Raw genomic sequence first — 25,527 nt, forward strand, 5'->3', positions numbered from 1 at the left:
ACCTGAGAGTGTAGTAACCATTCCTTTAATGCTGCTTTGTTTAAACTATGTGAACCAATAAATGAACAAAAACTACATTGTTTCCACTGAGTCGCACACCACATACTTTTGAAAAGACCCACACCAGTGGAGAGAAGCCCCGTGTTTCATCAAAGTCTGCCAACATCCACAAAACAAATGTCCGGTCACGTGTGTGATGGAGCAAGTGGCTAACAGAAAAATAAACAAATCAACAGAGAGCAATGTTGTTTCCACTGGTTTTTCTATGTAGGCCAAAGAGATATAACAGCATGTGTTTGTGTTGTCAGCGGTCTGTGTTACCTGCACAAAGAAGGCTCCATCCAGCGCCTGAGACAGGTCATCATAACTGCTGAGAAGGGCAAGTTGCTGCGCAGCAGACAGCTCCCCTCGCAGCATGTGGGCTTCCTCCAGCTCCACCAGCTGTTTCCTGAGGGACAGAAACTGCAGTTAACACACATACACACACACACACACACAATGCACAAACAAACTGCCCTCTATCATGACATTTTCAATTAGAAAAGAATCATTACCACAGGCTTCTTATATAAGTAGTAGTAGAATGTAGTAGACTGAAGACTTTGGAAGAAATGAACAGATGTGTTAGGTGTGTTATTATCAGCCAAAAGAAGTGGTTCTGATATAACACAAAGCAGACAACGCTTCAAATATGGATGCTGCTACAAAGAAGCTAGAGATTCTAAAGTGTCTGCTCTGTACACATTTCCATCTCACTAGCACAGAAGATTTAGACACTCAACACAGTTTCAGTGGGGGTAGATTATGTCACCAACTTCACCGTCTTACTGTATGAAAGTATGTATTGTATTGCACTATTGTGCAAATTTCTCTAATGAGGCATAAGTTTTTTATTCTGGTCTTTCATGCAGAAAAGAATAATAAAACAATAAAGATTCTGGTTTATAGATCGGCCGGACAACCTATTAATCAGTCTGAGCTAAAATAAGGTGCAGGTTTCAAAGGAGACCGTGTAGTCTGCTGCAAATCCTGTTATGCTGTCTTAACAGTAACAGTGATGGCACTTTTAGGGTGTGGAGTACATACCACCACCTTTTTGCTCTTACTCCAGCCTATCAACCTGCTTCTTCAACATCTCTTTATAATTTGCCCTGTATATGGAGTGGTGATACAGCATGTGGCAGTTACATAACACTGTATCACATGAGTCAGGAAGATATCTTGGTTTGAAAAAAATTAAAGTAATTTAGACTAAGTGACGGTTTATGAATACAGGGCACACAACAGATAGCAGTCTAGCTTGTTCAGCAGGAAATCATTGACAAAGGGCCCCTGAAATTTAATTCAATGACACCCTCTACTGTTCATATAAACAAATACGTCTCTAACGGGCTGAGTGATAGGCAGTGGCATGTACTCAGAGGGAGACTCACATTCATGAAATACTGGTATAGAGATTAAGGTATTAAGGTTTTTATAGCTTAAAGGCACTGTGACTTTCTACAGCACTTTCATTAAAAACTCTGCGTCATTCCACAGTAATGTTTAACCACTAATAGCCAGGCTGTGAACATGTGTTTATTCATGTGTGCTCACAGTAGGAGCCAACTGCTGATCATGCAGTATTCATATATGTCTTCTCTGTAAACACTGAAAGGAAGAACAGGTTACATTTTAGATAGGGTGTCTCTAACTCATCAGGGCAGAGAAGCCCCTAGTGTCAATGTTTCCTTTAGGTTTTGCAGGCACCAGACACTAGTTTAACTTCTGTAATCTATATTTATATATTTATGATGATATATATGTGCTTTTTTGTTTTTACTAAGAATTACATCTGGGTTAAAACAAATTTCTGTTGACTATAGAGGTATAATAATGCAGTTAAGACTGAGGAAGTTTGTCTGTGTAACCCAGATGGGTCTTTAAGTTGAGCAGTAGGACTCACTTGATCTCTGCGATGGCCCTGGCAGACTGTCCTGGTTGGTTGTCATAGATCTTCACATTGTAGCCTCCACTGACAAACAGCATAGCCCAGGAGCGGCCTATCAGCCCACTAAAACAGGGAAGAAAATCACACGATAAGAGACATAAAACATAAACCCCAATAAGCAGACTTAAAAAACAAAATCAAAGCAAGGGCTGAATGTTGTTTTTCAGTAAAGTCCATTAAAATCACACAGCAGTAAAGTGCTGACAGTGTGCCTGTCTGCTTGCTGACACCAGCTTCATTTTCCTGTCTTCCTCTCATGTTTTGACATGTAACCAGAAGTGAAGTGTAAATTCACTATGAATGTTTTATCAATCCCTTTGCCATCCATCTGAATATTATTGCAATGTTAACACACAAAGATTACCCCCTAAAACGTATGGCAACATAAGTGAAGAACTGTGAGGTTCAGTGTTTGCTTTGCAAGTTTAAGAGAGGTCACTTCAGAGGGACTGCCATGTTTAATGAACAGGGTTCAGAAGACAGGTTCAATTTAAAACCTCTAAAATCACACAGCTATAAACCTTCACGCTGTAGCTATCGTTACGTGTCTGTAATAAACAGGATTCTTCACAAATTCATTCTGACTGAAAACACAAGACAAGCGTTCATTCAGAACAGTCCTGTTTATGTCGTTAGCAACAGGATGATGCACACAATGCAGTAACCAAAATAAAATTACATGCACTGATACTGCAAACTACAGCTTTCAACCAGTTTTTCATTCAACAAAGCAACTTTCATTTCAACTTCATGAATACAGGTGAGGGCTAGCATGGTTGCATCATTTTACAACGCAAAATACATTGTTATCTCGCTCACCTGCCAATCACAGTGATAATCTTCATGTCAGCAGCGCTCATTTTTAGATGTTACGAGACCAGCTAAAACTTAACTTACAGCATTTCTATTAATTTCTGTTGCGCCGCCCCCCTTGACAGTCACCGTAGTCACGCTGACCGTGCTGTACGGTGACCTAGAAGGACCAAAGGAGGCAAACGAGCGCAAAAAGCTTGTTTTCCTTGAAATGAGCAGTAAAGAACCCCATAAACTATTAATTGTAACTTTTTATAAATAATAAATACAATGTATGTAAGTATTTAAAAATAAATATGAGAATATGAAGAAGAAATAGGTTGTAGCGTTGTAGTGTATCCTAGCAACGAATGAGCGCAACTTCAACCAATTAGGTTGAGGCCAGACGATGATGGACGCGTGAAAAACCAATCAGAGGTTTGAAAAGGAAACTGTCCCGCCCGTGCCGCGTTGAATTGTGGGATGAAATCCTAAAAGGACAACAAAATATTACCAGTTATCTCGCATAGAAAACTGTTTGTTTGCCACACATTGAGGAATATTTTCATATACTACCTTTCCGGAGAAACAGAAATGGAACATGTGCATCTGGCTGTAGAGGAGGACGACCTTTACTCGGGTTACAATGATTATAATCCGACATTTGACTCGGAGGTAAGTTAACCGCTAACCTAACACTACATTAGTACATTGTTTCTAAGCGTATAGAAAGCAACTTTGAAAAATTAATGTTGGTTATATGAGATTGAGATAGTGGCATGGCGAAAGACAAATTACTTCAGTTTTATTTCAAAATTGTTTGTGTGAAAAATGTCTGCTCTTCTGTCCGCCCACTATTTAAAAAATGAAGACTAATTGTTGTCCAATTTTAAGGAGCTGGAGAATGATGTGGGCTTCCAGCAAGCAGTGAGGACAAGTCATGGAAGAAGACCCCCGGTAAGTGCCAAATACTGTGTGTGTGTGTGTGTGTGTGTGTGTGTGTGTGTGTTTGTTTGTTTGTTTGTTTGTTTGTGCGCGTTTGTGTGAGTGAGTGAGTAAGTAAGTAAGTGGGAGAGAGAGGGAGAGGCTTACTGGAGGTGTATAAATCGTTTAACTACTAATATATCATGTCTTTAATTTTTTAGATGACTGCCAAGTTTCCTGGCACTCCCATTGGACCTCGATCTTTAGCTACTTCTTTTGGCGTAAGTACAAAGAAATAGAATGATCCTTTAAAAGTGAAACATTTTTGAATGATCACAACAAATACAGATACCTCCTTCAAAGTACAGTTCTGTGATGAAAGTTGCTCAGATTAAATCACTGATAGGTGACAAGATGTGCAGCCAATGACGGTGATTGTTTCATTACCGTGAAGCATTTATGTGGAATGTTTTTGTTCATATCTACATGTTAAAAAGACCAAAATTATTGTTATTGATTACAATATTGATACTTATTGTTTCACAAAGGCTCGGCTTCATATGGCCTCTTCAATGGGACGACCCATGACTGGAGCTGTACAGGTGAGAATTATTATTAAATAATCGAATGTGCACATAAGGTCTTGCATAGTTTATGTTAGATTATTTTTTTATAATTAGAGTTTACTATATATGTATTTTTTGTTATTTGCAAATGTACCAGGATGGGTCAGCCCGACCAATGACTGCCGTCAGAGCAGCAGGTTACACCTCCGCCCTGAGTCGGGGTGAGTTTAAAGAAGTTGTCTGTTTCATTTATTTTCTTTTGCGTGTCGATAATGATTAAAAAGTTATTATTGTATACTTCAGGAATAGGTACAGTTGAGTGTCTCTAACATAAAAATCTAAAAAATAAAAAATTAGCATTTTTTTGTTAATATAAACCTCTTTCCATTCTTATAAGGACAGATTTAAATATGCAAGCTTTGTGTCTTTCCCCTTGCAGTGATATAGTGATGAATTGGTATGATTTATATTTTCAGGCTCAGCCTTTGACCCTCTGGGCCAGTCCAGAGGTCCTGCACCTGCACTCGAAGCAAAGAATGAGGATACGTAAGTTATCACTTTAGACTGCTTTGTTTCAGTGTGAAAATGCTATGCAGTACACTCACTCTGCAACTTCATTAGGTATGCCTGTTCAACTGCTCTCTGATGCAAATATCTAATCTGCCTGTCTTATGTCAGCAACTCAGTAAATTTAGGCACATAAACATGGTCAAGATGACCTGCTGAGGTTGAAACCTGGCATCCGGAAAAGGAATGTGATTTATATTACTTTGAACGGGGCATGACTGTTTGTGTGAAACAGCCTGGTTTGAGTGTTTTAAAAACTGCAGATCTGTTGGGAGCTGCAGTTGTCTGGTTGAAATTGTGTTGATGCTGCTTTGAGCTGATAGGAAGGCAACAGTTACTCAGACAACCACTCTTTACAATCAAAGTATGCAGAAGTGCATCTCTGAATGCACAACACATCAAACTTTAAAGCAGACGGGCTACATCAGCAGAAGACCACGCCATGCGACACTCCTGTTAGGTAGTTCAGGAAACTGAGGCTACAGTTCAGAGGATCACCGAAACTAATAGAATAGAAAAATAGAAAAAAACATTGCTTGTGGAATTCTTATTGTAGGGTCAGAATTTGGCATAAAACATAAAACATTTCGCCATCCTTCTTCGCACCAGTGGTTCAGGCTGGGAGTGGTGGTGTAATAGGATATGTTCTTGGCACACCTTGGGCCTCTTATTATCAGCTATTATAAGCTCACAAACGTTTCACTCTCTTTTTTTCTGCATCATGTTCTTGCAGGCCTGAGGAGAAGATCAAAATCTTGGAGAAGAAAGTGAATGACCTGATAGAGGAGAGCTGCATGGCACAGAGCATGGGAGCCTTACAAGTGGTCAGCCTGTCACTCTTTAACAAATTTTTTACTAATGTTGACTGTCTGGATTTAAAGCGAAGGCTCTCCACGTGGGGCAGTTCGCCATAATTCCTTTTTAACTGTGTCAGCTCTCTCAAAGTGATGTGTATAAAAACTGCTTACATTTCTACCAGAGTGATACCTAAAACGGCTGTTAGGACAAAGTACTTGAAGTTTATCAACCTTCCCATTTCCAGTGGTTTTTCATACGTGGGGAAAATTGGTCTACATATTGTATAGGCACACATAACAGCAGTGTGCTGTTTGCTGTGATTTCTGAAAACTTTAAAAAAAACTCTTTTTAAAAATATTGTTATTACAGGTGATTTTCGTCTTGTGAAGGGCCAAGGCCTTTTTGGTCGGCACCAGAATGTCTAATGGGCAGGAAAAACTTGTTACATCATTGCAGCAGAGTGTGTATTCATAATTATTTCTGATTATTACCCAGAAGTGGCTTACTTGCTGTGTGTGTTTGTGTGGGTGTGTCTGTGTCTACAGGCCCTTGAAAAAGCCAAAGAGGCAGGGCGGAAGGAGCGAGCCCTGGTCAGACAGAGGGAACAGTCTGGCAGTGCAGACCATATAAATTTAGACCTCACCTACTCTGTAAGTCAGGCTGCTGTATGCTTGTTCTACACTCTGCACTCACGAGTAACCATTTTCTTTCTAAAAGAACATTCTGGTGTTGATTTTATTTTGAAAAAACAACTTTTTAATGCCTGAAAAACCGAACTGATAAGTGATAAGTAAAAATAAGCAAGAGTTTTTTCTTTCTTTCAGTCAAAAACAAATCAAAGTTGTACTTTTCATTTAAAAATGCTCCACATCCTCCTGGTCTACAATAACTGTAGAAATAAACTATAAGTGCTTACTCAGTGGTGTATTTATCTTATTCAGAGTGAATTATTATTATTGTTTCCTAAAATATTAAAGTAAATCATCTCAGATGTTTGTGTTCATGGCTCAGCTATTCAGGAAGGAACAGCTTGCGAAAGACAGATAAAATTTAAAGTTTGTTTTTTCAAATCAATTTCTAACATCAGTTTTTAATTATTTTATTTAGAAATATTAAATGTTTCTCCCATTACCAGGTTTTGCTCAACCTTGCCAACCAATACACAAACAATGAAATGTACCCAGAGGCCCTGAACAGCTACCAGATCATTGTGAAGAATAAAATGTTCAGTAACGCAGGTGAGCAGGCCGCTCAGCTTCACACTCACTGCTGGTGTACTTAGAATGTGGCAGCCCTTGTGAATACAATCATGTGAAAAAGAAGTTTTATACACCGCATGAAAGCTTGTGGAATACCTTCAGCAGCAGCAGCTTCAAGTAATCATTTTCCCTATGACTTTATCAGTGTCTCCTGTTATTGTTGAGGAATATTGGCTCACTGTTCTTTACAACATTGCTTCAGTTCCTTGAGGGTTTCAGGCATTCATTTATGCACAGCTTTCTTAAGGACCTACCACAGGACTTAAATCATGTTGAGGTCTGCACTCTGACTCGTTTATTGCAGCGCGTCGATTCTTTCCTTTTTTAGTCATTCTGTTATAGATCTGCTTGTTTTCTTGGGATCATTTTCCTCCCCATGACCCAGTAACACCCGAGCTTTAGGTGGCCTCACATTTGACTCTACAATACTTCGGTATACAGACGCGTACATGGATGTCTCAATGAGTGCAAATCTAAGCCATGCTCTTTTTGTAGAAACATATATAGAAGCCATACTAGTTCAATCATTTTCTAATTGTACTGTCATGAACTTTAACATTTTAACATGATAACTGAGGCCTGTAGACTCTGAGGTGTAGCTCTTGGTGTATTTTTGCAGTATCTGGGATTTTTACTGCTGGGAAAATTGTGGCATTGTGTTAAATATTCCCAGATCACTGACACATAAGAAAAAAGTCATGTTTCATACATTGTAAATTCTTTGTTGTATTACTTGTCTTGTGGTTTTTCCATCAAACTGTTCCAGGCCGCCTGAAAGTCAACATGGCCAACATCTACTTTAAACAGAAGAACTATCCTAAAGCCATCAAGTTCTACCGAATGGCGCTGGATCAGATAACAAATGCCCACAAAGAAATGAGGATCAAGATCATGCAGAATATCGGTGTAGTGTTTATCTGCATGGGCCAGTACACAGATGCCATTACGTCTTTCGAGCACATCATGAGCGAGAGTCCAAATATCAAGACAGGCTTCAACCTTATCCTGTGCTACTATGCTATCGGTGACAGAGAGAGGATGAAGAAGGCCTTTCAGAAGCTCATCTCTGTTCCTCTGGGCATTGATGATGAAGACAAATACATCCCTTCCAATGTAAGTGATATAGTATTACAGCATTTCAGCTGGCTCGCTGCCTATTTTCACTTTTGCACACACTCTACAATTATACACTTAATTTTTTAAAAGAAAAATCCCCCCAAAGCCTTCAAAATGTTTTTTAGTTGGCCAAATATTCTCAGAATGACTTCCCTTTTCTTGAAATTTAAGACCATCTAAAGAACTGTAATATTTACAATGAAGTGCTGAAAAAATTACATGCGCTACCATAAGCCATTTGAATTAAGTCTAGTTCTGCCAACTCTTTCAGGAAGACACCAGCTCCAATATGGTCATTGAGGCCATTAAAAATGACAAACTTCACCAGATGGAGAGAGATCTGTAAGAAGATATTCACACAACACAAACCCAACTTTGTCTTGCTCCATCAGTCCTCTGTATTACTTTCCCCCCCCCTTAATTCACCTGTTCCTCTGTATTCCTGTATGCTGTTCATAGAAAAACCCTGGCTGAGAAATACATCATGACAGCAGCCAAGCTCATTGCCCCAGCGATTGAGACTTTGTTTGCTACTGGATTTGACTGGTTTGTTACTGCTGTCTTTTTCTTTGCATCTAAAGACTTTAATGTGAGCATGGTATTTTTGTTCATCAGTGTGAAAAATTTAAAGATATTTTGCATTAACACATAAAATATTTAACTTGAATAACTGAAAATTGTAACAGTGCCTAACTATGGAATAGTTACAATACATTTACAGTTACATAAATGTCCCAACTTGATTGCTTGAAGATTTAAAAAAAAGCTCAAAGACGGCCCTTAGAGGGAGATAGAAAGTTTGTAACAAGAAGAAGGTTTTAATAGTTTGAGTCTTCCAGTGGCTCTCGTTTCTTTAGTGGTGGTGTGAGGGACTTTCCAAAGTTCCTTTACTTGCCTCAACTTCTCTGCACACTAGTTTGATCACATTTTTTTCCCTAATGCTTTCCTGTTTAGGTTTTTAAATGAACATAATACGTGTCAAGTACTTGTAAAAGTGCTCGACATGTGCATTAATGTGCACTAATGCACATTAGTATGTTGGAGAGGACCACTTCAGTATTGAGAAACAGAAATCAAATCAAACAACTGCTTAATTATTCTCCATTTATGCACCTGCTATTTGCAGCGATCAATCGAATGCTGGCATCTGACACATGAAGATGGTGAATGTATGCTTTCTTTTTTTAAGGTGTGTCGACATGGTGAAGAGTTCTCAGTATGTCGAGCTTGCCAATGATTTAGAGATTAACAAAGCCATCACCTACCTCAGACAGAAGGACTTCAACCAGGTGAGAGTATTTTCTCAGCAGCATTAAGGGTACTTCCTTCTTTTCTGGTCTGTGTATTTTACAACCACACCTTCCACTCTTAATAATTTGCTGCCAAACTGAATTTTAGACCATAATAAGACATCAAAATGAGGCTTTAGTAGCTTCCATCATATGTGGCTGTCATGTAAATTGATAGCTTTGGTAATATTTGCCAAATATAATGCTGAACCCAAAAAAGTCAATGAGATTAAGTAAGTGTAATTCCCTTATAACATGTGAAACCTGTTCTTGGTTATCCGTTTACATAAATTTGTGTTTCCATCTTTTTCTTTTTTTAAACAATGTTGTAATACTGTTGCTTAGCACAATTCATATGTGTGAGTTTTCTCCTGCTGAGGCTGTTTGAACAGAGCTCAGTGTCCGACTCAGTATTTCATCTTCTCATTGCCTTTTTGCTTTTGTTTCCTCCCCATCTGCATGCCTAAGGTTGAGGTATGTCTGCCTTCCATTCCCATGTCCACATTTAGATTGTACTGGGTTTGTTCCCCTTGACTTGTTACTTCACAAGGACGTCTTTTACCCAAATAATGCCACTGCAAGGAGATGTTTGTGAGGCAATTATTGGTTTAGGCCCCACAGACTGCTCAGGAAAGTCTTTGTGCTGAAAGTATTCTTTGTTAATAATAATATCCAACTGAACAGTGGAGGACATGCAGCCATGTGTGGAGCTGCTTTGTGGCTAAGATGAAAGGACTCACTGTAGTAACTAATTATCTTGTAGCCACTGGTTTCACATCTGATGCATGCTGTGGTGCTTTTCCATTATTTACACACAGGAGTGTTGGTGGTGTAACTGGTGGTCATCTGTGCAGCTGTAGCCAAGCTGGTGATTTGTGAAAATGCTAATCCTTACTCACTAATACAGTTGGGAAATTTCCCCAGAATGTAACGTACTCACAGAGGCATAACAGTCAGTTAGATAAAAAGGGAGAGGGAGTGACTTTAAACTTGCAAAGCATTATATTTACTTCACCAGAGCACAGCACACAGTGAAGGTGATGCATAAACAGATGTAAGGAATGAAGAAGAATTACAGCTTACCTTCACATGTTCTTAGAAAAAACGCCAAAATGTCCAAGTATCTTCACCATAAATGTGAAGAAAATGTATATGTGATTTATCAGTGATTGGCTATTAATGGCTAATAATATTGTCGTTGATTCTTTGACTAATAATTCAGCAAATTTCTTTTTTATGTTTCTTTGTGTGTTACATGCTGGGGAAATAGGCTTGTACTTAAAATATAATTTATTACTGAACATGCTGTACTGGAGGAGCTGTTACCCTGATTGTAATGAGTTATGTGTTTTCAGGCAGTGGAAACACTGAAGGCATTTGAGAAGAAGGACAGCAGAGTGAAGAGCGCTGCAGCCACTAACCTCTCTTTCCTCTATTTTCTGGTAAGAATCTCTTGATTATAAAATAACGTTAGACTTAAAAATGTTCTGAAAATTTAAAACACGTAAAATCATAAAAAGCAAAATATTTTGAGGTTTGCTGTTAAAGAAATGTAATACTAAATGTTACTGTTGGGAGATGATTGAACAACCATATTCTCTTCTCTTGTAATTTCGCTAACAGGAGAAAGACTACGACCAGGCTGACCGATATGCTGACCTTGCTATGAATGCTGATCGTTACAACCCAGCAGCACTTATCAACAAGGGCAACACGGTGTTTGTCAAACAGGAATATGAAAAGGCTGCAGAGTTCTACAAAGAAGCATTGAGGAATGATTCCTCGTGCACCGAAGGCCTTTACAACCTGGGTAAGTGCTCCTTAACTGCAGCAGTAATGCGGTAGTAGGTAAGCAGGAGGTTTGATGTATTGCTCAACAACAATTGGACGTGCAAGAATCATTTGGGAATGAACAACAAGAGCTTGCTGCACTCTGAGCTGCGGTCTGTTAATATTTGCTGCAAGGACTATTTAAACTTTAAATCCAGACTCTTGACTGTTAGGAAAATATGCTGAGTCCATGAGTACTCTGTCTAAATCTCTGTGTATCTTCATCCAGCATTCTGCTATGAGTACCAGAATATTGGCTGAGGCTACATTGTGAATAAGTGTGGACACAGCATGACCGACCCTATTGGAATGTGCACAAATACATAAATAACAAGAAGCACTTAGAGCACAAACCTCTCCCAAGGCAGCTCACTCTCTGCGAAGTATTTACTTTTAATTGTATTGTATTTTGTATTTAAAAATTATGTAGGAGTAGGTAATGGATAACTGGCATTGATTTATCAATACATGGACACAAATAACCTTATTTTATTATATAATAATATACTACAGCATGTTTCTAACCAACTAGGCAGCTCATTTTCTTTCTCTTGACAATACTTTCTTTAAAGGTAGTACGCATTTTTGGGTCAATTTGAAAGAAGGGCAGATGTAAAATTGAGGTCAGAGGTCAAATGTGACATATTTGGATGAAAACTATAATGTGATATATAAAATCCCCATATACCATTTTATAAATGTTTTTAATACAAACAATTACAGTAAGAAAAATAGTTTTAATTACCCCTATATATCACTGTTATTACTTTAACCTTCAGTTCAAGCTATTGACCTTAAAGGAGAGGTCAGAGGTCAAATGAGACATGATATTTGAAAGCTTCATGGGTACTTTCTGTTGACAATACACACCACAGTTGTCAGACTCTTAGTTTCAGTTATCAGGCTAACATTAGTTAACATAACTTATCAGGCGTTTTGGTCTGTTTTCAGCCAATAAATCTTTACGTTCGCCTTGAAGACCTTGGTTGATGTTAACGAAATTTAAATGGTTTGTTAATATGACCCGACTCTGCACCTATACAAAGTTTTATAGTTTTATCAGAATTCATTTAAAACCTTTGGAGCTATCGTATTCACAGACACGGTAGCTCTTTAAAGCAACAGCATCCAAATTTTAAAGTCATCTTAAGTAAAAGGTATGCTGGATTAAAACTACACCAACATGTGGTATATATGTGACTTGTGTGATTATTATTGACATAGAGGCACAGTTACGTGACTGAATTTTCCTCTAAACCTTGTTTCAGGTCTGACTTATAAAAGACTGAATCGTCTAGAGGAGGCTCTGGACTGCTTCCTGAAGCTCCATGCCATTCTGAGGAACAGTTCCCAAGTCATGTACCAGCTGGCCAGCCTGTATCCCGCTGCTAACAAGTGTGATGTGCAGATTTTTTTTTTTATCAGCGGGTCAGTACAATCGCCCAATATTAGCTATTTGTTCTTCTATTGTTATTGGCATTTGTAACAGACAATCAATGAAAATTAGAGAAGTAAAGAAGACATGAGAGAAATGCCGTTACAAAGCGTCAAAGTCATTGATGTTGCATAGTTTGTTCACCAGGGGGCACTATACGACGCCCCTGTTGCCAACAACATATTTAGAAAGCCACAAACACAAAAAACAACTGCTCTGAGCAAAGTAAGGCAGCCTTTACTCATAAACATAAATCTGTTTGGTTTCTTTGCTGTGTGTGAAAGAAAACATTTTTAGACGATATATTGGAATATCTGAGATCTAAATAGCCAAATATCAGTATATAGTCTGATATAGTCTTAAAAATCCTGTGTCAGACAGGCTCTAGTGATGTGTTTGTATGTCACACAGATGATCTGTTTTTACTCGTATGTACCTTAGGGTTTGTTGGAATGTGTTCATTCAGGGATTCAAGCCTGTTTGTCCATATATCATCACATGAGCATCTATTAGTTCTTAACACTTTGATCCCAGCTATGAGCTTCTGGAAAATCCTGAACAAGCAATCGAATGGCTAATGCAGGTCATCAGTGTAACTCCAACAGATGCCCAGGCACTGGCTAAGCTGGGAGAACTGCATGATGGCGAGGGGGACAAATCCCAGGCTTTCCAGTACTATTATGAGGTACCAGAAGCTTAATTTCATGGGGGGTTTTTTCTCTCTAAATTACACTAAATTACACTGTACAGAAGTTTAACAGTACATTTTTTTTCTGTGGACCCATTGTGAAAAACAGAAATTTGTACAGTGAACAGTGAAAAAATTGTTTGTTTTTTTTTAACTTTTTTGTTCATCTGTTTGCTAATTATGTTAGGATAGTATGAAAGGCCATGATGGAGATATTTAGCGGTACAAAAGGCTGTAAAACTTCTCAAAATACAGATAAAAGTAAAAGATTTATGCCCTTTTTCACATTATCTAAACACAGGCCGGATTGGACTCTTTGCTGTCCCAATCCTGGCCCCCAGGCCCTACTTTTGACACCACTACTTTAAGCAAACTAATGTTGTTACGTTGTTGCTGTCCAGTCCTTTAGGTACTTTCCCTGCAACATCGATGTGATTGAGTGGCTCGGAGCTTACTACATTGAGACACAGTTCTGTGAGAAAGCCATTCAGTACTTTGAAAGAGCCACGCTTATACAGTAAGTAACTACCATTTAGATTATTTTAAACAGATAGCACAGATGGGTTGGTAAAAAAAAATGTAAGTTCACACTCTAAGATTTTTATGGAAGCTTAAATATGTTTCTAACTTAAATGAATGCGACAGCCTCTCATCTTATATGGAACTGTTGCAGAAAAACTTAGTGAAGTTGTTTTACATTCTTTAATCTTGAGGTACATAGTTCCACCTTTTGTATTACGTTGTAATAGTTGTATTACATGGTAACAATTTTTAAAATATATTAACTATTTTAATGTGGTCCTGGCATACTGATATGTTCTAAGCAGTCCTTAGGAGGTCAGCAAAATGATTTAAGTTAGGTGTTGGTTTGTGTGTTTACATTGATCAGATGTGTTTCTGCTCCTCAGACCAACCCAGGTGAAGTGGCAGCTAATGGTGGCAAGCTGCTACAGACGAAGTGGTGAGAAAAACACGTTTCGCCTCAGCTTCCATGGCAATAAAACAACAAAGCAAAGTTGCAATGTGAGCTAGCACAGTTCATTTCATTTTTTTGTTCTTTTTCTTTTCCTCTTTTACAGGAAACTCCCAGAAAGCACTGGAAACTTATAAAGAAATCCACCGAAAGTTTCCAGAAAATGTGGAATGTAATTCATCCAGCTTGTTACACAGTTTTCAACGGAACTCTTGACCAGCAACAGATGGTGCCCTGATCAGAGTGTAAAATTAAAGAGTGTGTGTGTTGTTTGGTGCAGGCTTGCGTTTCCTGGTGCGGCTGTGCACAGATATGCAATTGAAGGAAGTCCAAGACTACGCCACCAAACTGAAGAAGGTAGAGAAGATGAAGGAAATCAGAGAGCAGGTATTCTGTCAGACATTTCTGGGTAAATAAACTAATGATCCGTTTGGCAGATCTCAATTCTACATTTAATAAAAAAAATGCTTGCAGAAAACCCCCCACAAAAAGTTCACTAACAAAGATAGAAATAAAATGGAATTGACTTTTAATAGTGGTGACACACACACACACACACACATTTATAACATATAGATCCATCGAGGCTGGGGTCTATCACACCAGGCAAGACCCCAGGAGCAGACTGTGTAAAGATGCCCCTGAGACAATCCAGCACTAAACAGCAGGGTGGAAGATGCTAACAGGCAGGGCATACATGGTATGCCATAACCAAGTGGCCGGAATAGTATACAGAAACATCTGTGCCAAGTATGGCCCCCCAGGGTGGTGGAGAATGACCGAGCTAAGATCCTGTGGGACATAGAGGTGGTAGACAAGCAGAAGAAGACGGCCGTAGTGATAGATGTAGCTATACAGATTGACAACAGCATCAGGAAGAAGGAACATGAGAAGCTGGAGAAGTACCAAGGGCTCAGAGAAGATGTGGAGAGTGAAGGTAATAAGTGGTCCGACTGGTAATCAGAGCGCTCGGTGCAGTGACCTCCAAGGTAGGCTCCAGCAGATCCCAGGAACAACATCCGAGATCTATTTGCATGAATTAAACTCCACACACTCCACCTTGTTTTGTGATGTAATGTATAAGTGGGTCCATCTGATGCATGTTAACATGCTGCCTGATGAATTACTTGCGTATTTTGCACTTGTACATTAGAGACTTTTCGGGCACTTTCATCAATCATCTTTTCATCACTTTTTTAACAGAGGACTGACGTCTGTTCCTGGATGAGCGCTCGCTGATTTAAAACGCGCGTTTCCTTTAGATGCAAAGTTGGACCGTGGTCACTGCAACTCTGCAGCTGCATGAAAAACAGCTGTTTTTCTTCTCTGTTTATTTTCCATGAATCAAACAGATGCTGTACAGCTGTTTAACACCTGGCTGATAGTAATCTCGGGTCTTTTTCAAAACAGCTTTAGTGTTTGGAGAGTTGTTCTCAGGTCTGATGCCAGTGCAGTTGTTTGGGTTGTTCAGTGTCATATGAAACGTCAGAATGAATTAGAAAAGTGGTCAGTGGTTTGAATATAAGCAGCCAAAGGGATTATTCTCATCTTCTCTGATGGTTAGCATAAAGCCTGTGTTTTCTTTTTCAATCTAAACCTAGATTAACTCGAGACACAAGTCATGGAACCACATTATTACATCGGCCAACAATGTTTGCTTGTTTCTAATTGGATCTTATCCCACTGCTTGCATATGATCAATAGAATATCCTGGTTTACTTATGCTGTATTAATATTGTTCTTAATTTCTGGGTTTAAGCGCACTGCTGATGATGAAGAGTACAAATAACACAGAATGGGAAATTTCGTTCATCTGTCTGTGAAGAAAAATGTTTTTAGGTGTTTTATCAACACAGTACTCCAAGACTCTGATCACAGGAATATTCTCATATCCTGTTTATTATGAATAATAGCTGAGTAAGAAAATAATCAGCTAACACTGCATATTTTGAATAACTTCTGCAATGCATTGTTCCTTATATGTGATTATTATTTAAAGGCTTCTAAACAACACACTTGCGATACATAAACTAGAGGTGCTTTGGGGTCAGTCAGAATTTGAAGAAAGCCAGAGTAACAGAGCTGTGTGCCTTGGTCGTGTGGAGTGATTTATCAAAGCCAGGAACAGATTAGACCGATGAGTTCGTCAAATAACAACCAGCTGCTGTTGGAGCAGAGAAACAGGCCTACAGAGAATGATGGAGGGTTGACTCGTTAATCCCCAAATTCTTCAAACTGAAAAACAGTGGAAAACAACCGATCCCACTGATAAAACAAACTGCACAGTGCAAGACACGAGGACTGAGAGCATAGCAATAACCTAAATCTAATATATGAGTTAGACGTTGGCTTTGTGTGGTTGTTTTTCGTGGCATCATATATCCTTGTTTTCATTTCTTTTCCTCATCTTTAAAACTGACTGCTTATGGTTTTAGTGATTCAGCAGAGTACTCCCCTGACTTTATGTAAGGCTTGTTTACATGTAACATTTTTATGGTATGTAATATTTTTTGCACATTAATGTCACATTCCTTTGAATATTGGGGCTTAGCTTTTTGACAGATTGTTTTCATAGCAAAAAAATGTACTTCGTTTATGAGCCACGGTTTTTTTAAAGTGCTGTAATCTGATTGGCAAAACTGCATATGTCTTTTGAAGTCAAACACATTTAGAACACATTTAGTGTTATTTATGTCCCTGCCCGCAATTTCTCTCATACGTCACCTAATCCTACTCGCCACCCTTTTCTCTTATTTCCCTTTGCAGAGGATAAAATCGGGACGGGAAGGCAGCGCGAGAAGTCGAAGAGAAGGCAGAGAGAGCAGTGCAGGGAGCGCTGGTGAGTCGGTTGTTGTTTTTCAAATTAGGTCAACAGGTTACCTGTTAGCTGTTATTTGCAGCTGAGACCAGAGTTGTGCATCCACACATCATCAACCTATAATGATTTGATCCCCATTGCTTACTTTAGAAAGAAATTAATGGTCTCTAATTTTTATGGTAGTTTAATGGAAAGAGACTGAATATTAACCTTCAACCAAGTTCAAGAAAAAAAACATGTTGTATAAAAGTTATAAATTAATTTGCATGTTATTGAGTAGAATTATTTGATCCCCCTATAACTAGTCAGAATTCTGTCTCTCACAGATTGGGATCAGTCAATTACAAATACTCCTGAGTGCCGTTTGTGTATAAAGCACACCTGTCCACAGAATCAGTTTCTTCCATTCCAGCCTCACCACCACCATGGGTGAGGCCAGAGAGCTATCAAAGGTTGTCAGGGACAAAATTGCAGACCTGCACAAGACTGGAGTGAGCTACATGACCGTAGCTTGTACAGCTGCTGGTATGATTATTTGGAATTGGAAAAAACATAAAATAACCATCAGTCATCCTCAGTCTGCTTGCCTCATGGAGTGAGGATGGTGATGAGGCGGTGGATTACCCCAAATTACATGGGAGGAGCTTGTTAACGATCTGAAGGCAGTTGAGACCACAGTCACCAAGAACACCATTAGTAACACACTATGTTGTAATGGACTGAAATCTTGCAGCGCTCAAGAAGGTCGTTTTGCTCAAGAAGGCTGTACAAGTCTTGAGTTTGCCAGTGAACATCTAAATCATGTTGGGGAAAAGTGCTGTAGTTAGATGAAACCAAAATCAAGCTCTTTAGCATCAACTCAACCCGCCATGTTGGAGGAAATGTAATGCTGGGTATGACTCAGAGAACATCATCCCCACAGTCAAGCACACATTGTGCTTTGGGCTGTTTTTCTGCTAAGAGCACAGGAAAACTTCACTGCACTGAGGGGCCAGTGGACGGGGCTGTGTACCGTAAAATCTTGGATGAGAACCTCCTCCCCTCAGCCAGAACACTGAAGATGAGTCATGGGTGGATCTTCCAGCATGACAATGACCCAAAACATATCGCCAAGGCAAGGGTTTCACCATCAAGTACTTAGTAGGTGTTATGCTTGAGGATCAAATACTTGTTTAAGTCAGTGATATGCAAATGAATTTATCATTTTTATATGATGTTGAGGTTTTTTGTGGATTTTTGGTTGACATTCTGTGTGTCTCCATGGAAACAAGCAAACTTACAGATTCAGCAGGTGATCAGATAGTTACTTTCCCTCAATGTAACTGTGTTGCGGTGTTAACAATGCAGATGTCATTAAATATGTAACTGCTGGTGACGTGGCATCAAATAACTGTAGATCCCCCAAATCAGCCAGCAGAGAGACAGAGACAGAGAGCCACACATCTGTCTGTGGCATCTGTCCACAGACTGTGCTCTCCATGTCGTCTATCCTTGTTCTCTCTGCTCAGACTGCTCAGACCTTACATCATTAAGGATTTGAACGTACACTTGTTTTGTGTTGTGCTGCAACACAAAAGGCACACAGAGCTCCCAGAATGAATCACATCTATAAAAATCTTATTAGAGTCACATTGAAAACCATCTCCATGTGTGGGTTTTGGTGTAATTTCAAGTTAAATGAACATACAGTACAGGAACATCTGTGAACTTTATTAGGCGTAGGTTTTTTTCATGGCAGCTTGAGCTAAACAAACATTTTAACATATGAGAGTTTGCTTACATAAATATAATTTTCATACAGAATTGTTATTGTTCTATAACGATGATCATCGTCATGATTTTCCTCATCAGATCCACTCTTTTATTTTTATGTCTCACTGCTTCCTTCTCTCTCTCTACCTGTTCACACATGCTGCAGCAGGCATCTCCACACCTGTCCTCATCTCTCCTAAGAAGTCCAGCGTTATGGGTATATGTTTTCTAACACCACACTGAGGCCTGATGTGCTCAGACCTCCTCATCCTGCAGGATCCAGCAGGATGAGAAGGTCTGAGCACTCTGTGGGCATAGTGGACACTGAAGACTCTGAACACTCAGTACAGATCCCCACCTAATACAGACAAATAGGCTGGCTGTGGCACTGGAAAGCTGGACCATCAGCAAATTTCAAATGTAATCCATACAAACCAGAGAGCTTCCAAAAAGTGTAACAAGGCCCAGCTTTTCCATTCCGTTGCAGCTGAACGCCTCTAGCAGGCTCCTGTAGTCGAGTTCTATTCATATATGAGTTTGTGTAACGGATAACTGTTAATGCGCTTGCTGCTCTCTCCTGCCAAGGCTTCCATTAATCGTCTGTGTCGTTATAAATTAGATTAGGACTTTTCATCATCCCATAGCTTAGTGGTGCCAGAGCCTGCAAATGCATCTGTTAAAATGAACACACACGGTTGCTGGAGATTGTCCATCACAGCCTTGCATCTTCAGTCTTTCAGATGCTTAAATATTGGTTTGAACATTTAAATTGTTGAACTAAAACCCAGATCCTTTTCTCATGGCGCACAAGATGAGGTCAAAGCAGGTGAGAGAAGAGAGGTTGTAAACCGCAGACACATTTATTGTCATCATCTTTCATTGCACGTGGCAGACTTTTTTGCTACTCTCTGTGCTATAAGACCTTCAGTCTAGCTCTGTAATCTCTCCTTCCTTCTTCTTCTCTGGATCTTCTGTCTTCATCTGTATTCCCTCTCTGCTTCCTCTTTGCTTCCCAGTGTCTCAGTCTGAGTCTAAACACTTCAGTCCACTGCTGGACTCGGGGAGAGGTATGTAAGACTGTGACTTTCAGGCTATGTGCCTGTAATTCTGGCCATTTGTAGTCAGAAGGAGATTGTTGAATAAACTGGGGCTTGTTTGTTTGATTAGTTCATTCAATTCAATTCAGGTTTTTTTGTACAGCGCCAAATCACAACAACAGTCACCTCAAGGTGCTTTATATTGTAAGGTTGACCCTACAATAATACATACAGAGAAAAACCCAACAATCATATGACCCCCTATGAGCAAGCACTTTGGCAACAGTGGGAAGGAAAAACTCCCTTTTAACAGGAAGAAACCTCCAGCAGAACCAGGCTCAGGGAGGGGCGGGGCCATCTGCTGTAACCGGTTTGGGTGAGAGAAGGAAAACAGGATAAAGACATGCTGTGGAAGAGAGACAGAGATTAATAACAGGTATGATTCAATGCAGAGAGGTCTATTAACACATAGTGAGTGAGAAAGGTGACTGAAGAAAAAATACCCAATGCATCATGGGAATCCCCCGGCAGCCTACGCCTAATGCAACATAACTAAGGGAGGATTCAGGGTCACCTGGTCCAGCCCTAACTATATGCTTTAGCAAAAAGGAAAGTTTTAAGCCTAATCTTAAAAGTAGAGATAATAATAACAATAATAATAATAATGAATTTTATTTATAAAGCACCTTTCAAGACACCCAAGGACACTGTACAATAGGATAAAACACATAATAGAACAATGACACAATGAAGAACAATAAAACAAAAGCACAAGGTAAAATTAACAAACAGTGGGTTCACAGTGAATATGCAGATTTGAACAGATGAGTTTTGAGTTGGGATTTAAACTGGGGGAGAGAACCAATGTTTCTTATATCTGGGGGTAGGCAGTTCCACAGCCTGGGAGCAGAGCAGCTAAAAGCTCTGCTTCCCATGGTGGTGAGGCGGAAGGAAGGCACAGAAATGTGGATAGAAGAAGAAGATCGAAGTGAGCGGGCAGAAAAGGTAGTGCTTAACAGGTCAGAAAGGTAAGGAGGTGCGAGGTTATGAATGGCCTTGAAGGTGAGCAGAAGAAGTTTATATTATCTGGAATTTCACTGGGAGCCAATGAAGTTCCTGAAGAACAGGGGTGATGTGCTGGTAGGAGGGGGTTCTGGTGATAATGCGGGCAACAGAGTTCTGAACCAGTTGAAACTCATGGAGGAATTTTTGGGGGAGACCATGCAAAAGAGAATTGCAGTATATGGGAGGTAACAAGACTGTGGACAAGAATGGACGTAGACTGGGTGGAAAGAGAAGGACGTAATTTGTTAATATTGCGTAGATGGAAGTAGGCAGAACGGGTGAGATTATTGATGTGAGATTTGTAGGAAAGTGAACTGTCTAGGATGACACAAAGGCTCTTAACCTGAGGAGAAGGGAAAACTGTGGAGTTATCGATAGTGAGTGAGAAATGGTTCGCCTTCTAAAGGTTGGATTTGTTGCCAATAAGGAGGATCTCAGTTTTATCCTCATTGAGCTTTAGAAAATTAGAGCTAAACCAGGATTTTAATTTGGATAGACGTTCTGTAAGGGAAGAGGGTGGGAGGGAGGAATCAGGTCTGCAGGAGAGATATAACTGGGTGTCATCAGCAAAACAGTGAAAGTGAAGATCAAATTTGCAGAAAATGGTACCTAGAGGGAGGATGTATATCATGAAGAGAAGAGGGCCTAAGACTGAACCTTGGGGTACACCAGAAGTGACTGGGAATAGACGAGAGTGTAATGATTTCAGTTGAATAAACTGGGAGCGGTCAAGGAGATATGATAGTGTTTCAGAAGTTGTTACATCAGTATTTTGCCCTCAAATGCACAGTCAGCTCACCTGCCAATGAGCTTTAAGAGCCAAAACAGCAAAATTCAAATAAGTTAGACTAAGGGAAACTGTGTAGCAGCAACAGCATGTTTAGGTTTGTACTGTCAGTCTCTGCTGTGAAATGTTAAGCTGACCTCTGATAAAGTTCTTCAGTCAGCCAAAGGTGTCTGCACATATAGGGGATTCTCTTCTACAGAGCATTAGCATCAGACCTCTTTTATTTTTAATTTAAAAGAGCTCCTGTCATTAGAAATCTTTTAAGTGCTTAAAACCATCTGAGTGAAGCACTGCAAGGCACGCATAGCAGAAGTGAGTTTCCCAAGTGAAGAAGAAAAAATGGGCCTGATCCAGAAATTGTTTGACAGGCAGCCGTGATGTTGGACTGCGCTCAGTTTTTGCACTGAAAGGAGGAGGAGGAGGGGAGCGAGCACTTAAACGGCTCTGAGATATTCGGGGAAAACCCTCTCGTTCACCTGAGAGTTTTCCACCTTTTTTGTAAAGTCTGCGTATTGTGTGGTCGAGTGTGTCTCCAGGTCTGCAGGTCTTCAGCTCTCTCATGACTGACGTGCGAGTCTGGTGGTTTGTTTTCTCACGTATCCACAGCTGTGTCGTTCTGCAGTCTGAATCTGTTGAAATGCCGTGGCAGAACAGGAGAGAAGTGTGTCGAAATGTGGGGATTTTCTAACCTGTGTTTTCTATCATGTGTGATCTGCCTTTTCAAACGTAAAGGTTGGGTTTATGTTAATGTAACTTCACTTTTTTTTCAACATATCTTTAATAAGGAAAAATAGTTATAAAAGCCAAAAAGTTGCGTTGTCTCTATTGATCTCCATCTCCTTGCAGAAATAAAGGGTTAGTTGTACTTCAGAGGTGTATAAAACATGCCTATAACGACTTTAATTGTGGAAACTTCTGTTGCAGCTCCTAGCTTCTAGCCTGTTTTGCTATCCCTCTAGTACATGTCTCTGAGTTGTGTAAACTAAAAAAAAAATGCAAACGAGACTGTCCAAGAAAGGAAGGCGGGGGGGAAACGTTGATTTTTCCAGCCGAGGTCTCAGTTTGCCAGCAGTTTGTGAGATTTTTTTGGGACTGTGAGGGGAAGGTGGAATATCAGGCCTCCTTCCTGTTTTTCAGCTTTCTGCCGCCGATCCCCTAAGGTTTCCAAGGCTACCTGGCAGCCAGATGTTGGCTGCTGCTGTCTGCAGTCATGTCTGTAATTTATATCACTACACTGCCCTGTCAGCCCATCATATAAGCCTGGAACACACACGTGCACATTATCCGGCATATTCATTACATCCTGTCAAAAGTACCTGAGTGTGTTGCATATTAGTGTTGCATTTTAGCAGCTGGTCAGTAGGCATGTTCGACCGCGCCATGCCTTTCACAAAAATCGTCCATTATTGTACAGCAAGTCGTACATGTCAGTGATATTTAGTGACTGTGATTTCACATTGGAGGAATGATTTTCCTGCACACATTCAGCCAATGTCAGCGAGATATGAAAAAGACATTTGTACGTGAAAGTGTGCAAGAAAACTTTGCACGTCTATATTCAGTCACATGCAGGCCACAGTCAGAGGCACTGCTGTGGTTTCAACTGTCTTACTCCAGGGTTTGAGGAATATTTAAACAGCTTTTAATAGGATTTTGAATGTGAGTATTGCTTTTAAAAAAGATCATGAGTCAGCAGGTGTGTGTTTGTTTTTGTACAGACAGTGGTCGCAGCAGCAGCAGCACTAAAGGAGAGCGTCTGAGCGCCAAAATGAGGTCACTTCCTGGTTCAAATGAGCCTTATGAAGCCAACAGTCCAAAAGAACTGGGTGAGGAAACCATATTTTTTCTGCAGTTAATGATATAACACCTACCTAACTATCTTATGTCTTTGAACTTCATGTGTTGTGCAACACATACGTGTCTCTTTTAGAAAAATATGAATAAATATATAATCACCCAGATGGTTTATGGACGTCTTAGTGCAGTTTCATTTCATTTAGTGCTGGAACATCTTACTACATGGATGGCTGAAATTCTGAGAATTTTAGCCATCCACATCCTGAGTCACAGTCAGCTGTAGTGTGAATGTTAGATAGGAAAAGATAGAAAAGCACTCAGGCATAGAAAAAAAGTGCTTGTGTGAATGGGTGACTGAATTATATGAAGGTCTTTGAATGGTCCAGTAAAGTAAAAAAGTAGAAAAGAGCTGTATTCGTGTATCCATTTAGAGTTCAAGCCCATGTTTCCCAAACACATTCTGAGGTTTACATGATCATAAAGATATTATCAGAGGTTTTTCTTTGTCTGCAGCACACAGCGGATAGTCCTCTGCAGATGCACTGCATGGGTTGTCATTTAAGTATTGGGCTGCACCTCTAATCTTTGAATTCAGGTGTTGTAAGTCCCTTTACCTTAGATGTATAAAACCTAGCACCTGTCCATGCAGCCTGCCTGTTCAAACATTTGTGCATAATTGAGTCGTTCTAAAGCGCTCACTGTAATAGGATGCCACCATTGCAACAAGTCCGTTTAGCAACCGCAGCAACTCAGCCAAGCAGTGGCACACCACAAACAGAGCAGGGTCACTGAGTATAAGGGAAAAGGACAACTTGAATAATGTGTCCTTAAATTCAATTCATTGCAGCTGTTTAAAAATGGAACAGAGTAATATTTATATCAGTGTTTTTAAAGTATGAACCTGTGCAGACTTAAATGTTGAAAGTTATCTTAAATGATCTTACTATTTAGAATGCCAAAAAATGCAGTGAAATTGTCTGTGCACACGATCTCACTCTGCAGCGCTCCTTGAGAAAAACACACACAGAAAAAGAATTGGTAGAAGAGGTGTATAATGTTGACATTCTGTCTCTATTGGGATACAGTGTCCCAAACTATTTCATCACAAGCTGTTCCTCCTGTGTGTAGATGCGTCCTACGTGGACCCACTGGGGCCTCAGATGGACAGACCAAAGACGGGAGTCAAGAAGCGTGTGGAGGATGACGACTTTGCAGATGAAGAGCTAGGAGACGACCTGCTGCCAGAGTAGCTGCGTTAGCACAAGGCTATCTCTGTTTGTAAGTCAAGAGCCCAGAGCTTCACCACAGGACGTTTTAAACTCATGTTCAGCAGATGTTTATGTACATCTGTTGGTAACCCATGATGGTCCAGAGGCTCTGTCACACTGAACATCTTTACCTGACATCTCAGTCCTTTGTTAAATGAAAATGTATCCATTTCTAAATGTCCGTGTAGGAAATGAATGCCTCTGGCTGTGAGAGGAATGCTGGTTATGTTACAGTGTGAGACACCTCAGACAGCTTTGTTCGGGCTCTTAAGTCCAGCACACAGGGTTTCAAAGAAAAGGACATACTATTCCATACTATACTATTACCCTGTATTTTGGAGCTCATTGCTAAAAAATTGAAAACATTTCACCTTTCTGATGCTTTTAAAGGCAAAAGTTTGTGATTCATCTGTTCCGGTTTCTATTTGATGTTCTGCCTTTTTCTAATTATTCTATTGTATTTATAATTTTTTTTCTTTCTTCCTCTTTATGTTGTTTATTGTATCATTAAAAGAGAAACTATTTCATTAAGGAAATAATGTTGAATCTGAGCATCAATGTGACTGTTTGTTAAAACTTTAAATGGTCAGAAACAAAGAGAACAAAGTGCATGGGTGAAACTAGAGCTGACGTTAGCAGTGTTACGTAGCTAGTTGCAGTTTATCTAAAGGAGGAAAGTCAAACTTATTTTATATTGTGGACCAAATGCAGCCCACTTTGATCTTAGGTGGGCCGGACCGGTGAAACTCCCCTTTCTGTCAGTGTAAAGAAGTTTA

General features: G+C 39.7%; 2 protein-coding genes across 3 annotated transcripts in view; one reads left to right on the plus strand and one right to left on the minus strand.

Annotated features, from left to right (window-relative positions):
* Positions 1 to 2,964, minus strand: part of cryl1 (crystallin, lambda 1) — a 28,576-nt gene extending 25,612 nt beyond the window's left edge. The window contains exons 1-3 of the mRNA XM_039599853.1: positions 2,810 to 2,964; positions 1,946 to 2,053; positions 322 to 448 (exon numbers count right to left, since the gene is read on the minus strand). Coding sequence (XP_039455787.1) covers positions 322 to 448; positions 1,946 to 2,053; positions 2,810 to 2,850 — 276 coding nt within the window. The 5' untranslated portion in view covers positions 2,851 to 2,964. The remainder of the gene's footprint in view (positions 1 to 321; positions 449 to 1,945; positions 2,054 to 2,809) is intronic.
* A 214-nt stretch (positions 2,965 to 3,178) lies between these two features.
* Positions 3,179 to 25,283, plus strand: ift88 (intraflagellar transport 88 homolog). 2 transcript variants are annotated; one of them, XM_031755590.2, is made up of 25 exons: positions 3,179 to 3,457; positions 3,677 to 3,739; positions 3,928 to 3,987; positions 4,255 to 4,308; positions 4,430 to 4,493; positions 4,749 to 4,818; positions 5,573 to 5,663; positions 6,183 to 6,287; positions 6,773 to 6,875; positions 7,663 to 8,009; positions 8,284 to 8,354; positions 8,472 to 8,558; positions 9,202 to 9,301; positions 9,770 to 9,775; positions 10,657 to 10,743; positions 10,925 to 11,111; positions 12,400 to 12,508; positions 13,101 to 13,251; positions 13,656 to 13,771; positions 14,163 to 14,215; positions 14,334 to 14,399; positions 14,508 to 14,614; positions 16,994 to 17,066; positions 23,405 to 23,512; positions 24,612 to 25,283. In XM_031755590.2, the coding sequence occupies exons 1-25, from the start codon at positions 3,377 to 3,379 to the stop codon at positions 24,731 to 24,733; spliced, it is 2,481 nt and encodes an 826-aa protein (XP_031611450.1). In that variant the 5' UTR covers positions 3,179 to 3,376; the 3' UTR covers positions 24,734 to 25,283. The 2 variants fall into 2 exon arrangements, with proteins under 2 accessions (XP_031611450.1, XP_031611451.1); XM_031755591.2 differs by lacking the exon at positions 9,770 to 9,775 and having other exon boundaries at positions 3,181 to 3,457.
* The last annotated feature ends 244 nt before the right edge of the window (positions 25,284 to 25,527 follow it).

Source organism: Oreochromis aureus, linkage group 16 (genome assembly GCF_013358895.1).
Source record: "Oreochromis aureus strain Israel breed Guangdong linkage group 16, ZZ_aureus, whole genome shotgun sequence".
Taxonomy (NCBI): domain Eukaryota; kingdom Metazoa; phylum Chordata; class Actinopteri; order Cichliformes; family Cichlidae; genus Oreochromis; species Oreochromis aureus.

Coding starts and splice junctions, on each gene's coding strand:
- ift88 (XM_031755590.2), top strand. CDS start 3,377: ATGGAACATGTGCATCTGGCTGTAGAGGAGGACGACCTTTACTCGGGT. Junction 3,740..3,927: donor GTCATGGAAGAAGACCCCCG/GTAAGTGCCAAA, acceptor TTAATTTTTTAG/ATGACTGCCAAGTTTCCTGG. Junction 10,744..10,924: donor TCTCTTTCCTCTATTTTCTG/GTAAGAATCTCT, acceptor TTTCGCTAACAG/GAGAAAGACTACGACCAGGC.